The sequence below is a fragment of the Dendropsophus ebraccatus genome, chromosome 1 (genome assembly GCF_027789765.1).
Source record: "Dendropsophus ebraccatus isolate aDenEbr1 chromosome 1, aDenEbr1.pat, whole genome shotgun sequence".
In the NCBI taxonomy this organism is placed as follows: domain Eukaryota; kingdom Metazoa; phylum Chordata; class Amphibia; order Anura; family Hylidae; genus Dendropsophus; species Dendropsophus ebraccatus.
Window position 1 is genome coordinate 181,710,792 of NC_091454.1, and position 17,938 is coordinate 181,728,729.

The following is a 17,938-nucleotide window of genomic DNA, read 5'->3' on the forward strand; positions in this document are numbered from 1 at the left end:
CACTGACCCCATAAACAAAAAGCGTTGTGCAATAGGACTAGCTCCAGGAGAACATCGATGGTGGCTGTAGCAGGGAAGGTAAGTACATGTCTTTTTTATGTCATCCACAAAGCTGGGCACATTTTTGAAAAATTACAATTTGGAATACCCCTAATCTCACTGTTAGCAAGCCTACGCATTTGCTTGTATTGGTAAGACATCAGTATTTCTAGTAATTAATCTACATTAATCCTCTCCCGGTTAATGTACAGTAAAAGCTTCATCCAGGTGATCTGTAGCCGCTAATGTTTAGTTGTATTTAACCAATTCATTTCATTTCCATGTGTGCAGATACAGCATTATGGCAATATGGCAAGCAGTTTTTTTTATATGCACCGTAAAGATTAAAGTAAGACAGACAGTGCTGCCATACGGCACTCTGCTGGGAGAAGAGTGATTATTAAGGAAAGCATTCTGTTCCATCTTGTCATTTCTAATAGCCAAGTCAAGTAGCTTTACTGGGAGCTGACTAATACTAATTTAGAATCAATTAGAATGTCCTACCTATTTGTTTTTCAGACCCGATCTCTAAACAGTTCAGGCTCATATCTTTAAAGAAAGAGGAAGACCCAATCAATGACACATTGAAGACTCAAAGCATTGTAAAGATGTCCAGACATCTTCAGAAGCCATTGGCAAAACTCTTGTTCGGCCAAATGCTATCCTTGACGATTCCCTCATATACATGCACACTTTGTTCAGCTATAGTTAGAAGCAATAGGGGTGCACAACAGGAGTGGTTGGTGCTGGTTACAGACGGACTTTCATCCACATATAATCCAATACAAAGAATCCGTAGCACTCGTTTTCATATGCAAAAGTGTTCAAACGTATATTTACAGCGTGAAGAACAGCTGTGTCACACGCTTGACACGCCATAGGACAGCGCCAGGGGCGCATTTCTCCTCATCACACCTCAGCGACGTTGAGAAAGACCCTTGATAGGGTCGAAACGTCCACAGTCGCCTTAACCCAAAATATTATTTGTCTAAGAAAGTATTGTCATTTACCTGGCATTGCCTTTTTCACGCCGTAAATAAACATTTGAACACTTTTGCATATGAAAACGAGTGCTACGGATTCTTTGTATTGGACACTTTGTTCAGCTAGGCATGCACTTGTTTTCAATAAGGAGAGGGGATTAAAATAGTTTCTACTTTTAAATGTACTCATATTCCTACTACAAAAAGTACATAAGAATGAATGTTAACATACTAAATGTCATCCTGCCCTGTGCAGTCAGTTGTTTCACATTTTATGGCAAAGCTAAATGGACAAAATGAATAATGAAAATGATCATTTTAGGTACAAGAAGTGAAATTCCAAGCTAGGAATGCAGAAGAGAGAGATGTGTGGATCCAGGCTCTGAATGATGGGATAAATAGAGGCAAAAACAAAGTCTTCGATGAGGTAATATTACAAAATGAGCTCGGGGAAATCTGCCAGTCTGTCATTCTGAGCTGCTTATTGTACTTTAACTGGGCACAAGAATTTACAAGAACATTTAAAGGTTATGGTGACCAAATTACCATGGTAGATACACTCGTCTGTAATCTCTTATCTTCTCCCTCCACTTTCTCCTTGTGTATTTGTTTATCTTGTATCTGCTGCCTGTATAGTCATGGTCTTATGCCTGCTATGCATGCTAAGAACTGTACATATAGTGACAATATGATTACACTAAGGGTATGTTTACACTGAGTAAAACAGGTGAAATTCTGCGGGGGAACTTTCGGCCACGGAATTCCGCCTGTCTCAGTGTGTCATAGCCTGTCTATGGGAGAGCACTCCCCCGTTGCCGCCCCTCTCCGCTCAAAGAAGTGACAGGAGAGCGGCGGCTGCGGAGGAGCGCACACTCTCCCATAGACGGGCTATGGGACACTGAGACAGGCAGAATTCCGCAGCAGAAGGTTCCGCCACGGAATTCCGCCAGTTTTACTCAGTGTAAACATACCCTAACAGTAAAATACCCAATAGAATGCCCTGTGAGTGACCTTTCCTTTATTACAACGGAATAAGTTTATTAGGCACATCTTGTTATAAAATACTCAATAGTGCTTTATTAATGCATCATCTACAGGAAATCTTGGACCAATATTTTTTAATTGTAGTAAACAACGGAATAAATATCTGGATGTATTCATCTATTGCATATAGACATTTCACAGCACATTTTGACTGCACAGGTTTGCTAAGAACAAAGCATGTTCTTGCAAATATATGTTTACTTGTTTAATAATAATTCTACAAATATAGATGCGTATAGATGCATACTTACATATATGTAAAGGGGAACAAATGTGCTGTCTTTAGTAAAGTAACTACTTACATCCCTGCACCATTTGTCTCTCTCATGGAACTATTTACTCTCTGGTTTCCTCCCCTTGCTTGCATGTAAAGTGAAAACCAACTGCCAACACTAATGTGACACAACCCCTTTAAGTTATATTCACTTCTTTAAATTGCACTATATCACTTTCTATACCAGTTGATTAAAATATTTGATACTGCCAGATCCAACTTCCTGTCTCCTGTTTGTTATATGAAAAATATTATAAAAATGCTTAATATTGTTATGTCATTGTTTACATTTAGGTTAAAGTAGACCCCAAATGTTCACTTGAACATGTCACTCGGGATAGGGTGAAGGTTGGAGCTGCAAAGAGGAGACCTCCTACTAGAATCCATCTCAAAGAGGTGAATGAAAAAACATTAAGGGAAAAATGTATCTTTTCAATTGATAGTCATGTACTAGGTGAATTTAGTAAATTAAAGAGAATCTGTCATGTTGATAATACAGTCTAATCTGCAGACATTATTTTACAGAGTAGAAGGAGACGAGCAGATCAATATTTACAGGGTGTCTTAAAAGTAAAGAAACAATCATACAAATTTTAGATAAAGGTTTTGGGGAAAAGGGAAATCTTGCTCAGGAGTCCAGTGGATGGTCCTACTCAGCCTTTCCTGTAAGTGTGCCTATAATCATAGCTGTCAATGAGTAGGGCCACCCACTTGACCCTTGAACACAGAATGAGCAGAGATTTACATGAATAAGTGACACATTGTACTGAATCTTTTCCCACAGAAATATATCTCAATCTGCTCAGCTCCTTCTTCACTATAACATAGTACCTGCAGATGGGACTTTCATGGGATTGCATTTTTAGTGTTCGATAACTTATACATTAAGCACACTCTCACATGTGATTCTTAACTGCAGTCAGGACATGGATTTGCCCATTTATACACTGATAAGGTTACCACAACCATTTGCTAGTCATTGATAATTGCAGGCTGCATCTGGATTTGACACTGTTTAAAGTGCCAAGTCCAAGTCCAGCCATGGCTGGTAATGCTATTTGTAAGAGCATCCTGAAATGTAATATGATTGTGAGGTCTCATTACTCAACAACCACCAGTAACATTTGGTCTTTTGTCTTACTGCAGGTGGCAGATGCTGCTGCTGATGACTCCCTTAGACTAGGCCTGGAAGCTTTAGACACTGGAATTTTAACAATAGTTCCTCCCACTCCTAAAGAAAAGGATGAGGAGCCAAAACCCGAGAAGGAACCAGTAAAGATCCCGATGCCACCCACAAAGCAAAACAGTCCTCAAACCACAGAACCTTCCATTTCTGAAACAGATAGTAATGGCCAAGCTCCTTATGTGCCATTTCCACCTTCCAAAATCTTGAAAGAAAATATCTATGCTCGTGAAAAGCTTCTGTCTGCAAATGCAGAGACAGATACAGAAAAGCAGTCAGAACATGGGGCCTCGGATAGTCCAGGTGGAATAAATGGAAGTAATATAGTAAGTTCTCCACCAAAACCCCCACCTAAAATTTTGTCAGAAAAGATGAAGATTAAATGGGTAGGGTCGTCTGCAGACATGATAGAAAAAGAGAAGGGAAGCAAAGAGAACCTGGCAGAGTTTGACTCTGATGATACAGAAATATCTAATGATGTAAATATAGAAGATAAGAGTCTACAAGACGAAAATGACGAGGAGTCAAGTGATGTGGATGATGAACAACATGATGTAGAAGATGTGCAGAGTGATATGTCTACAGAAAAAACAACTGAAGACGCAGAGGAAGAAGAAAAGACCATGCTGGATGAGGACATAAAGATAGGCAATATTCAAAAATCTACATCTGAACAACTGCTTCTCCATGACACAAATATGTCTCCAAAATTGCTGATCAAGAAAAGAAATGACAAACCAACTCCAGCAGAAAGGCGTCACATTAACAGAAAACCTAAGGCGTCCTCCATGGGAGACCTGTTGTCTGATAGCAGTTTAGACTTTGAAAGCAAAAAGGATGGAGCTGTAGTACATCTCACTAAGGACCGACTAAACAAAGTGGAAATGAAGCTGGCATGTGGCAGACAGAGAGCAGAAACTCTTTTACAACAGGTTTTAAATGGGCAACATAGAAACGCAGAAGAGGGCAATGGGCTGGATGTTAAGTCTGCGACAATTCTAAATGAGGTGATGAGAGACCTTCAAGAAGCTTCTGAGGCATTGAAGGAGATCAAGGGACCCAAAAATACAATGCCAGAGGGAGTGACTGATACACAGAACGAGAAGCAGAAGGATTTAGTTGCACTCCACAGGAGAACTGTTCATTTTTAGCACTTGTTGGAAAGTAGAAGTACTTGTAGATAGTATACAGCACAACTCGCTTCAGCACTTTATCTATAACCAGTCTTTATTTGCACCTTGAGGACTGCATAAGCGAATGCTCCCACCGTTATGGATCTGTCCTTGTTACTTTTCTAAACATTTTTACAAAAATTCCAAATGTTTCACAAGAATCCCCCTTTCTATCTATAGAGAATATATCAGCTTTATGCAGTTCGGATTCAGCAAACACAAAATATCCTTTAATTACAGTCATGAAAATGTATATTTATTTCTCCACACTGGCGGTATTATTTTCAGTTTACAGGCACTATGACAAAGATGAAGTCTCCATTATGATTCCTTGGTCTTTGATTTTTTTTCTTTTTTTTTTGCTCAATACAATACTGTAGCAAGCATCACTATGCTGTCAAAAAGGTTACTGAATGTTGAAGGAAAAAAAATTATGTGAGAATAGAACCTTAGGTGAAAACAATATATATTCTAGAGCGGAAAAAAATCACCAGGCCCCCTGCCCATAATGTTTAAGACAAGCTAGTTTTTATTTACAGTGAATATTTTGCCCTTTCTTCTCATATTTAGCTAAATATCCAGGATCCCTAGCGGCCGTACAAAAAAGTGACATGTCAGTTTTGTGCGGCCGCTATTCATTGACTAGCGGCCGCACAAGCCTGACAGGTCACACGCACTCTCACGCAGGTCACACGCGCCCGCATCCCAAATTCAGCACAAATGAAGATCGGATGGCCCATATGATCTTCACTAACACCGGCCATTCTGTGACCCGTCCAGGTCGCAGAACGGCCGGTGTTTCACGATGTGTGAACATGGCCTAAGTAAGCTAGAAAGTGACTGAGCCCCAGACGGAGTTTTACCTGTTACAGAAAATGTTGGGAATGTCCCTCCAATGCACCTAAGATGTTTTATCTGGTTGGTTATTAAGGGTGGATTCACACGTACCGGAATCGCAGCACAATTCACGATGAGAGTTTTCCTGATTCCCGGCGCTGTCAATTTGAATAGGTTTACATAAAGCCAATCAGTGGCTGCAGCGGGACAGTGCACTGATTGGCTGAGTGGGATGTCAGGGAGTTCGGGAGCCGCAGAAGCAAGCAGGAGTGCAGACGGGTATTCACAGGGCTGCGGCGGGTTAATAAGAATGAAAATTCCGCTGCGAGTTTGTAAACCTATACAAAATGACAGTACCGGGAATCACTTTGGGTAAAATCTGCTGTGATTCCAGTACATGTGAAGCTACCCTAAGGGGGTTTTCAAGTACTGAAAAAAAAAGAACTGAAGGCTGAAAAATGGGGTAAAATAAAAAAAAACTTAACATACATCATACATATTAAGCATATGATCACTGGCCTCAGCAGTCACACACACTAGACATAGAGGTAGATATAGACTGCTTGGGACCGTAAATGGCTGAAGCGTCATGTTGCGTGGCAGTTCCCACAACGTCTTTTGTACGTGAAAAACCTCTATCTTTTGATAAAGACGGACGTCAGTAATGATCATGATCATTAATGATGTCTGTCTTTTTTATGCAAAAACTAAAAGTGGATTCAAATGGGATGGAAAATATAAAGGGAGGACTTATACTTTTCTTTCCTTTTAAATCCACTTCTGATTTTCACAAAAAAAACTGCAGTGGCGGTTTTTCAAAAAATTGTGTGTGTTTCCAGCTTTAAGTTTTTTGTTTGTTTTTTAAGCCCAGTTCCATCCTGTAGTACTTTTTACAAATGAGCCATAAAACCATTTTGACAACACACCGCTATTGCCTTTAATAGGTTCTATGCATGAGACCTCAGACGTGTCATGCACTTTACCATACACAGGTGCACAGTGTGTGTTAACCTTGTATAGTTAAATAAATACGCAGTATAAGACCAATTAAAGGGATTTTCCCACTTTTGTTTTCAGTGTTTTTTTTTTTTTTTTACCCAGATGCTCTTTTTTCCAGTATAAGTGGGTTATGTGTGAAAAGTTTAAAATATTTATTATAATGGATGCAGCGCATAAAAGCAGCTTGCTCTCCGCTAGGCACCTGGGGGGAGATTTATCAAACATGATGTAAAGTAAAACTGGCTCAGTTGCCCCTAGCAACCAATCAGATTCCACTTTTCATTCCTCACAGACTCTTTGGAAAATGAAAGGTGGAATCTGATTGGTTGCTAGGGGAAACTGAGCCAGTTTCACTTTACACCATGTTTGATAAATCTCCCCCCTGGGCTAAAAGCAGTTCTTGTAATTGGTGAGATTCCCAAGGACATCTTATCAACATATAATAAAACATATAGTTGGGTTTTTTTTTATCACTGGTAAAATGATATTGTCATGTGCTGAGACCAAGAGGGACACGGCAAGTCAATAGGGGACATTTATGAAAGTTAAGGCCGGGCCGTACGCCAGGGAGAAGGCGCAGATTCGTCTTCTCTCCCTAGCGTACACCTGCTGTATAACCTGTTCGCCTGATGGGCGGGCAGGTGGGGCTCAGGGGGCACCCAGCAAGGTGGGGGGAAGGCGTGGCCTCCTCCAGAGCCTCATATATCTTGATTTATGACGGCTCCCATGCGCCTCTTAGTGAATTTGGCTAATAAATAAGGGGCGGGCCTAATTTAAGACCGGTGTACGAGTACGCCGGTCTTCATAAATGTTCCCCCATGTGTTTATTATGTATAGCATTGCATCTTGCCAACTGAATTCAATGTTTTGTATCGAGAATTTCAGTGTGTCTGTGTCCAAAACTGGAAAGTTCTCTATCACAGACACATATCTAGTTTTGTGGTTTCACTATTATTGTAATAGTAACATATTATTGTAAATGTAACAATAATATGTGGTTATGCAGAAAAAAAAATGAAGTAACATGGTCACATTTTTTTCACCTGTACTAAAGATAGAAATCTCCTAATGATATGGCATCTGACCGGTAGTCAGGATCATCAGACCTGCGGTCAAGCAAAGGTTTGCAAAAAATGTGTCCATATGCTAGTGTGAAACCAACAATCAGAGGAAGTCCATTGTGGTTCTGTCTACTCCGTCTTCTGGTTTACCTTGTGCAATTCAGCATTATGTTACTCTTCTGTGTTGTTATTACAGTTTAGATTAGATAAACTCAACAATATTAGTTAGAAGATATTCCAAGGTCTACATTTTGAATGATGGCATTCTCTTGAAATAGTGTGGGCCAACCCCTGCTGTAAACTGTAGCAGACAATGTATCTCCTGCTGCTGAACATGCCTTTCATTGGGAAATGCAACAAACATAATAGCCAAACTCATTAGCCAAACAACATTATTGCCATCCACATTTTGCATGGATCCAAGAAGCTGAGTTATGGGAAGTTGCTTGGTTTTGTCCTCATGGTGTCCAGCAGGGTGCTGGCTATTTACATTTTGGTACTATAAGTCGTGAGTGACCTGTACTTCAATGGAACTGAGTTTGAAACACCACCCAATCTGGAGACAAGAGAGGGGGAAAAGTGGCCATGTTTTTGTAACGCTGAATAACCCCTTTAATCCCTGTACCTGAACACCCTAGAAAAAGCAATGTGCCTTGTTGAGTTGAAGGCTTCATTGCTGTACAGCACCTGGGGCATAAAACTTGCCATTTCTCTGCATATAGGCTGGGCTGTATTACAAGCTGCTGCTTCCCTAGGCACTACACCTAGCATCATGATTTTCTAGTTTCTGAGCATCATACTGATATCTGATCAGTCTTAGGCCGCGTTCCCACATTTACTGTATGTCACCACATGCAGCCCAAGCCAGACCCTCATTTGGTAACCAATAGGTGTATGGCCAATAATCCTGGTAACAGCACATGACCACTGGGGACTACCATACGCCCCACCCCCCTCGAAAAGACACCAGATTTACTGGCAAGTCTGAACTGGAGGTGAGAGACTAAAATAATTTAAAAAAAAAAAAAAGTTTTTTTCCCCCTGCAAAGTGCTGCCCAAGGCACCAGACCACGGGTGCCTAGAGGTAAATATGGCCCTGCATATAGGCCAGGCTTTTAGTAAAGAATCCAACTTATGTCTAATTCAGTGTTCAACAGTAAATTTACAATATATGGATAAATGAATAAATAAATATGGAATGTACCAATAACATTAGTTTTATAAAATGTCCACACAAGCTGCTTAATAGTCACTTGAAAGCTGCGATTGAAGATGTCACATAGAATTCATTCACCCCATGTCTGTAGTCCCAGCATCATGCTGCTCACAGAAGCAGAATAACTGTTGATACTAGCTGTCTCTTCTCGGGCAATTCATCCCATCTCAGCTTCCAGGAACCCTTAATGTAACGTATGAGTAAGCATTTTGGCGTTGGAGGGGTTACAACATACAAGAGGTCCCCCCAGATGAAGTAGTCATTACTTTATGAGCAGCACCTAGGCAAATAATGGCTAAAGAAAGCAATTATCCAATGAGCAAGCATTCAAGGCACCAGTTGGATTTCCTGGGTTGATGAAGGTGTACCCCATCTCCAAAACATATATGCCATATCTTTAAGACATTCTAATTATATTTTGTCCAGTTGATTTCTTTTAAGAGGTCTTCTGGAGAAGAATTATTATTTATCTACAGGATTGACTGGCAACACCCATCACCCCCGCCAATCAACTGACTGCCGCAACCGCAGCAAACAGATGTATAAGAGCTAGAAGCCTTGGCTTTGTCTATTGTGTGGTGGTGGCACAGCCCAGCTCCCATTCACTTCAACATCAAGGCGCCACAGCTGTGCCAATTAATTGTTTTGGAGGGATGTCAGCACCCTGCTAATCAGCTATTGAGGGCCTATCCTGTGAATAGGCTATCAACCATAAAAAAAATATTCCCCCCCTCCGTCCGCTAGGCGCTGTCACATAAACTCACCGCAGCGGATTGGTATCTCGCGGCGCAGTTCAAATCCGGCGCGCTCACTTCAGCCTCTGCTGTGACTCCTCTTTTGTCTCCTGTGATTGAACGCCTGAGGTCACGCGCTTCCATACAGAATGCATGGAAGCGCCTGAGTTCTGGCGTACTATCAGAGGAGACAGAAGAGGAGTCAAAGCTGAGGCTGATGTGAGTGCGCGCTGGATTAGTATACGTGCCAGCGTCTGAGGTTGGGGGAGGGTTTACAATAATAATTTTTTTTAAAGAAGTAATGGTGTGTTTACACAGAGAGATTTATCTGACAGATTTTTGAAGCCAAAGCCAGGTATGGATTTTCAAAGCAGAGAAATCATCTCAGTCTTTCCTTTATGACCTGTTTTCTGTTTACAGTCTGTTCCTGGCTTTGGTTTCAAAGATCTGTCGGATAAATCTCTGTGTGTTAGTAGAGATTAGCTCTGATCTGGACTGAATGTACCGAGGTCACTTAGAGCGCTTATCCAGGGTCAGAAAATTGGTGTGACCATACATGTAAGAAACCTAATGTGTTGCAGTCTGCTGACCTTGTTTAAGACTAAAATTGTATTATCTGTGTGTTTTGCAGTGACTGGTTACCAGGCCTGGCACTGAATTACATATTCTAGTCGCATTTGATGCCAGAAGTGGAATTTAGCCCTGGATCTCATTCAGCTGGTGCTTTTCATTTCTGCTGGTTCTGATCCAGTTTAAAAGCTTGGAGAGACTTCACTAATGGTCCTTTTACACGATAACGGTCAAATTCGAACGATAATCGTACGTGTAAACGCAGCGAACGATCAAACGACGAGCAAAAAAATCGTTCATTTTGATCTTTCAACATGTTCTCAAATCATCGTTGATCGTACGCAAAAAATTCGCAGATTGTTCCGTGTAAACATTCTTTCAGCGATTTCACCTATGTGTGAGATAGGCTTAAACGATCGCAAAACGATCGCATAGCGAATTTTCTGTACGATGTATCGTTCCGTCTAAATGCTGATCGTTATAAAAAAAACATCGTTCTTTCAAAATCGTTAATCGTGCGATCGGGCGAATTATCGCACCGTGTAAAAGTACCATTAGGTTGTTTCCACATATGCAGTTGAATGCATTCCGACCACGTTGGAATCTACACTCCCATTTCTCTCCCCCAGTAGCTCTGCAGTGTTGCTGGGATTATCAGAAGAAAACAGGCATGGTTCCCTCAACATGGATGCATTTTGACCACATATATGGCAACACAGTCTGGGATGCTTCACCCTGCCATTGCCACTGTTTTGTCCCTTAAAAAAACAGAGGAATCTGCTATGTTTTAAAAAATTTTCTTGATGCGATTATCTTGAGCCATGACTACTATCAAGTCTGTACACATTCCTTTTCTCAGCTCAGTATCTTACTGTAATTACATAGCATAGGTAAATGGGGCACTGTGTTTCTGCAAATGCAAATTTTAAGCCTTTCTATGCATATTAATATTATTTGTTGATTATTATTACTCTGTAAAAAAAAAAAAAGCCATTAAAGTTTTTTCTTTGAAATAACTTCAGTGTTCTGCTTTGCTGCCTTCTTTCCTTACAGATAAAGTCAGATGCAGAAGAAGGTACAGAAGAGACCTGCTGGAGGTGTAATATGGTAATGTGCATGAACCACTAGGTATTTCTCCTAACCTCCTAAAAATACTTTCCTAGTTTTGTCTAATTTAGATATCTGCTCTGTAGGATTAGTGGTGTAGATATACATTTATATAGTGGTTTGGGTTGGGGGGTGGGAGGACCAATGTTCAACAGCATTTCCCTTCTAACATAAAAAAACGACAAAGAGGTATAAAGCTAGTGTGCAGCATCCACTTTAACCCCTTCAAGACCAAGCCTATTTGGGCCTTAATGACCAGGCTAATTTTTGAAAATCTGACCTGTCTCACTTTATGCGCTTATAGCTCAGTGATGCTTTAACGTATGCTAGCAATTCTGAGATTGTTTTTTCGTCACATATGCCACTTTATATTAGTGGCAAAATTTGGTCACTACTTTGTGTGTTTTTTGTGAAAAACATCAAAATAACATGAAAAATAAAAAAAATTACCATTTTATGAACTTTCAAATTCTCTGCTTCTAAAAAAAGAAAGTCGTATCACATAAATTAGTTACTAAGTCAGATTATCAATATGTCCTCTTTATTCTGGCTTCATTTCATAAACATATTTAACTTTTTTAGGGTGTTACGGGGCTTAGAAATTTATCAGCAAATTATCACATTTTCGTGAAAGTTTCCAAAACTGATTTTTTTTAGGAGGCTTCTATACTGGAAACCCCCATAAGTGACCCCATTTTGGAAACTAGACACCTTAAAGAATTAATCTAGGGGTATAATGAGCATTTTTAACCCTACAGGGGCTGGAGGAAAGTATTCACCGTTAGGCGGTAAAAAAATGGAAAATTACAATTTTCCAATAATATATACGTTTAGATTAAAGTTTCTCATTTTCAAAAGGAACATGAGAGAAAAAGCACCCCATAATTTTTAACGCAGGTTCTCTTGAGTACAACGGTACCCCATATTTGGGCGTAAACCCCTGTTTGGGCACACAGCGGGGGTCAGAAGGGAAGGAGCGCCAATTAGCTTTTTCAATGCAGATTTTGCTGAAGAAGTTTCCGAGCGCCAGGTGCATTTGCAGAGCCCCTGTAGTGTCAGCAGATAGAAACCCCCCCATAAGTCACCCCATTTTGGAAAGTACACCCCTCAAAGAATTCATCTTGGGGTAGGATGAGCATTTTGACCCCACAGGTATTAGAGGAAAGTATTCTTCAAAATTGGCCAGTAAAAATGAAAAACTCGAATTTTTCCAATAATATGTTGGTTTAGTTTGAAATTTCTAAATTTCACAAGGAACAGGATAAAAAATGTACCCCAAAATCTGTAACACAGGTTCTCCTGAGTACAACGGTACCCCATATGTGGGCATAAACCACTGCATGGGCACACAGCAGGGCTCAGAAGGGAAGGAGCGCCAATTTGCTGGAGTAAAACCGCAGCTAGTAATGGTTATTAGAATAGCGCAGTTACTAAAATACAATAAAGAATGAGATTACAGGTAATGTGGGGTGGTTACGGACAGTCTGGGGTGGTTCCGGGTAATCTGGAGGTGGTTCCGGGCAACCTGGGGTGGTTATGGGTAATCTGGGGTGGATACCGACAACCTGGGGTGGTTACGGGTAATCTGAAGTGTATACAGACAACCAGGGGTGGTTACGGATAATCTGGGGTGGATACGGACAACATGGGGTGGTCATGGGCAACCTGCTGTGGTTACGGCAACGTGGGGTGGTTATAGGCAACGTGGGGTGGTTACAGGCAACCTGCTGTGGTTACAGGCAATCTAGGGTGGTTACAGGCAACCTACTGTGGTTACGGGAAACATGGGGTGGTTACGGGCAACGTGGGGTGGTTACGGACAATCTGGGGTGGTTACGGACAATCTGGTTTGGTTACGGATAAACTAAGTGCTTATAGGTAATCTGAGGTGGGTACCTGTAATCTGGCGTGGTTACGGGCAATCTGGAGGGGGTCATTGGCAATTTGTGTTGGTTAGAGGCAACGTGCGGTGGTCAGAGGCAACGTGCGGTGGTCAGAGGCAACGTGCGGTGGTCAGAGGCAACGTGCGGTGGTCAGAGGCAACGTGCGGTGGTCAGAGGCAACATGCGGTGGTAAGTGGCAACGTGCGGTGGTATGAGGCAACCTGTGGTGGTCAGTGGTAACCTGCGATGGTCAGAGGCGACGTGCGGTTGTCAGAGGCGACGTGCGGTTGTCAGAGGCAGCGTGCGGTGGTTATGGGCAACGTGCGGGGGGTTACGGGCAGCGTGCAGGGGTTACAGTCAATGTGCGGTGGTTACGGGCAACCTGCGGTGGTTACAGGTAATCTAGGGGGGTTAGGGGTAATTGGGGAGTAAACTGCAATTATTACTATAATAAAAAAGTGTATGTTTTATTTTTTTGTGTGTTTTTCACTTTTTGTACTTTATATTCATTTTCACTATATTACTATGATTACTGTGATATATTCTATCACAGTAATCATAGTTCAGCATGCGCACTTCAGAAGCAGTCAAGACGCCGAGGAGGAAGGACCTCCCAGGATCAGGTGAGTATATGGGGAAGGGGGGGGGGGGGGGTGACTGGGGGGGTGGGGGCGACTTGGGGGCTGGAGACTAACACTTTTTATCCCCTGTCACCAATCATTTATGGTGACAGGGGATAAAAAGTGCATCCCTGCACATGGCACAAGTGATCAGCGGTATATAGTATATACCACTGATCGCTTGTACCGGGACCCCACAGGGGGGTCCCCGATCACTGCCCCATGCTCTCCGCTACCTCCGTAGCGATAAATACGCAGCGTTAAATACGCAGCGATACGTACCGGATCCACAGTGGATTTCACTCTGCGAATATGAGAGCACATACTCGCAGCGGGAGTTACATCCCGCTGCAAGTATGTGAGTTAACCCCCCGCTGCCGAGAGCATACATTACCTGCTCGGCGCCGCGGCTGCATGTGAGGCTCCCGGCGGTCCTCACATGCAGCCGCGGCACCAAGCAGTTAATGTATGCTCTCGGCGGCAGACTGCGGGGGGTTAACTTACATAATCACAGCGGGATGTCAATCCCGCTGCGAGTATGTGCTCTCATAGAGTACTGGATCTGTAGCGGATTTCGTTGCCAATTTGATATGGTACGTGTAAAGGCACCCTTAGTCACCAGTTTCCAAACCTTAAAAGCACCTTCAACAGTTTGGTGGTATGGGTGTGGGCTGTATGCCAAGCTGCAGTGGTGTCTTCTTTGAAGGTAGTTATTAGGTTTGGGTAGGTTACTGAATACGAAAAACAAATATAACATAAAAATGACAAAATAGCTTTTACATTTACCAATATACTAGGAAGACATACTGTTAAACAGTACAACAGTAGTGAGTTAATAATTTTGTGTATTTTAATTCTTTGTAAGAGGTGCATGTTATGACACTGACCTTCTGCTCTAAGACAGGAAGGTGTAGCCATCCCTCATCCTGTCTGTAGTTGGTGCAGCCCAGCAATGGAATCCCCCCTCCCTCCCAACAGCATATTACTGCCAAAACCATCTGATAAACAGCAGCTCAGTGTCTGTGCTGCCAGAAGATGGAGAGACACTAACAATAAGGCTTTATGTGGAGCAAGGACACAGGCTTCACACCAGAAGCTCAGCAGAAAAACTTTCATCCTGACAACAAGCAGTACAATTTAACAATTACTGTCACAGGTTTTCCTTACTATTAAGGCTATGTTCATACTACGTACGTCTCCGGACGTAGCGCGTTCCGTGAATAAGCGGCCGGAGACTTACGTAGTTTGCGTACAATGGAAAGTATACAATGTACGGCGGCACAGTTCACACTACGTAAGAACTTACGCGATGATCGTACGTGGCGCCGTTAAAAATTAACCAGACCATTGTTTGAGGATGAAAATGCCATAACTTACACCCGTAGCATAACAAGCGGTCCCGTACGTAGTGGTGATTTCTTCATTTTTGAAGCTTTTTGTGCCGATCCAAAAGGTTCTGTGGGGTGTCCGGGGCTAGGCGAAGATTTCCCAGTAAAAGACCGCTGTCAGATCGCTACGTAAGGCGCTCGGGAAGCGTAAGTAGACTTCCGGCGTAAGTTCGCGCTCCGTACGTAGCCGGCCGCAAGTAGCGTAAATCCCTGGCCGGAGTTTACCGCGTATATGTCCGGCCGCGAAAATATGCGGCCGGACATATACGCAGCGTGAACATAGCCTTAAGCTGTATGTCCTGCAGGAAGTGGTGTATTCTTTACAGTCTGAAAAGCAGGGGAGGTTTTCTATAGGGATTTGCTACTGCGCTGGACAGTTCCTTGCACTGACAGGGGTGGCAGCAGAGAGCACTGTGTCAGACTGGAAAAATACGCCACTTCTTGTAGGACATACAGCAGCTAATACTGGAAACAGGTGCAGATTTGTTGCGCCATGCGCATGGTCGAGTGCATGACCGGCCAAATTCACTAACGGGCGCGTGCCTCTTAGTGAATCCGCCATGGTAAAATCGGGTGGGGCCTAATTTAAGACCAGCGTACAGCATACACCTTCAATAACTGTTGGATAAACGATTGTTCGGCTAACATCTATCCTCTCCATGCATATTAACGTTCAGCATCCTTGAACATACCTGTGTTCTCTATAAGGGAGGGGTAAGCCACAGCGGCTCTGGTGGTGGCGGCTTATCTCTCCGAGAACAAAGCTGCCAGGCAGTGAAAATCCATCATACCGACTCCTATCTCCATCATCTGTTAAGTTTCATGAGACCCCCAAACACTAAGCCATAAACAACAGATTTAGCTGACATAAGTATAGAGTGCATGGAGACCTTAAAGAAGCAGTTCACAAAAATTTTTTATGCCCCCCCCCCCCCGGTAGAGGCTGGCATGTATTCTCACCACAGCTAATTGGTGTCCTGTGGCGTGGCTTCATTACGGTCCGGCGGCGCCGCTCGAATCTGGTGCACTCTCACTTCAGCTTCTGCAGTGACTCCTCTTCTTTGCCTTGTAATTGAACACCGGAAGTTACGCGCTTCCATAGAGAATGTATTGAAGTCTGTTAGATCCAGCGTATAATGACAGGACAGGGAAGAGGAGTCACAGCAGGGTCGGATGTGAGTGCCGGTGAGGGTCGGATTTCAACGGTGCCGCGGAACCAGAACGAAGCCACGCTGTGGGACACCGATCAGCTGTGGTGAGTATACGTGCCAGCGGCTACCGAGGGGGGGGGAGGTTAGCAATACAATTTTTGGGTGAACTGCTTCTTTAACGAGGTATGGTCCTAGCAGGTCCCTGTGAATACATACTCGCAGCGGTCTGAAATCAGTGGCTGCGGCTAAGCAACACACTGATTGGCTGGGCGGCAGAGCAGGAAGCCGGGACCCTGTGCAGCAAGGAGACAGGTATTGTATGCAGATAGCGGGAGCCGATTAAGGGGTTAAGGGGGCAGGTGAATTACATACTCGCATCGGTCTTTCAGACCGCTGAGAGTATGTATTTACAAGGACCTGCCAGGACCTTACCTCGAATCAGATCTCGCTTCAAAACTCGCAACGAGATTTCAGCTGCGAGTCGTCCTGTGTGAAGGCACCCTAAGGCAACAAAAAAAAGTGAAAGAAAAAAGTGAAAGAGTGTGAAGACTTTCTGAATGCATTATATACTATGAGGAAGCCAGTTAACCTATTAAGACTGATGAGAGAACTTATCACCCAGAGGAAACCACAGAAAGAGCAAAGAAAGCCCACATAGGTAATCAGGGGTTAGCCTATAAACATTAGTAAAACATGGTGATATGAGAACCTCTCAGCTATTTTTAGCTGTTTTCATATCTCTGTTATACACTGCTCAGAAAATGTTAGGAGTATTTGGCTTACGGTGAAATTTATGAAAAATGTAAAAAGTTCATGCTACAGTGATATTATGTCATGAAAGCAGGGCTCATCTCCAACAATTTATTCAAACAAAAGCCATCAACGGTGATGGATATATCCCAGCAAAAAATATCATTGTCTCAATAACTTGTCATGTGCCCTTGAACATCAATTACAGCTCGACAACCACGTCTCATCCACAAGTCAAAGGTCCCTAACTTTTTGTGAGTTGGAAAGGTATCATTTATATGATACTGCACTATTTTGTCTGGTAAAATGGCAAACACAATGATGGAAACATGGCAGACCCCCTTATGGTCAATGGGGTCTGCCAGACACCGTTCTTGTCCAGCATGTCAGGATCCTGTCCTATTTTCATTGCTCTGGTCCTAGGCTAGAAGAAACATTTTTGAGGTATACACCTCTGTTATGTTCCCTGTGGCCCCAACAGCATGATAAAGCATTGTCAGGGCTGCGGCGGCGTCCCGTGCTCCGGGCCACCACCGCACCCCCTCCTCGTGTCCTGCAGCCGCCGGTGTCCAGGTTCAGGGACCCGGCGTGGCGACTAGTTTGGCCCCTGGGGGCGTCTTACCTTGCCACGCTCCTGTCTCCATCTGTCCCGGCCGGCGCGCGCGTCCCCGTTTCCTAGGGCACGCGCGTGCCGGCTGTCACAGATTTAAAGGGCCAGTCCGCCCCTAATTGGTAGTTGCACATAATCACTCCCTATAAATCCCATCATGCCCTTTCCCTCGTGTTGGAGCCTCTATATGCTTCCCATAGCGTTTTGTTCCTGTCCGCTGTTCGTTGTTCCTGTCCGCTGCCCTTGTCCGTTGTTCCTGTCCGCTGTCCTTGTCCGTAGTTCCTGTCCATTGCCTCTGACACCTGCGGTCACGCCTA

General features: G+C 43.1%; 2 protein-coding genes across 2 annotated transcripts in view; one reads left to right on the top strand and one right to left on the bottom strand.

The window, feature by feature from the left end:
• PLEKHO2 (pleckstrin homology domain containing O2) overlaps positions 1-6,600 on the top strand; it is a 42,802-nt gene extending 36,202 nt beyond the window's left edge. Inside the window, exons 4-6 of the mRNA XM_069985427.1 lie at positions 1,345-1,449; positions 2,635-2,736; positions 3,487-6,600. Of these exons, the coding sequence (XP_069841528.1) occupies positions 1,345-1,449; positions 2,635-2,736; positions 3,487-4,674 (1,395 nt within the window). The 3' untranslated portion in view covers positions 4,675-6,600. The remainder of the gene's footprint in view (positions 1-1,344; positions 1,450-2,634; positions 2,737-3,486) is intronic.
• Positions 1-17,938, bottom strand: part of PCSK6 (proprotein convertase subtilisin/kexin type 6) — a 319,024-nt gene that overhangs the window by 262,205 nt on the left and 38,881 nt on the right. The gene's annotated exons all lie outside the window — the stretch shown is intronic.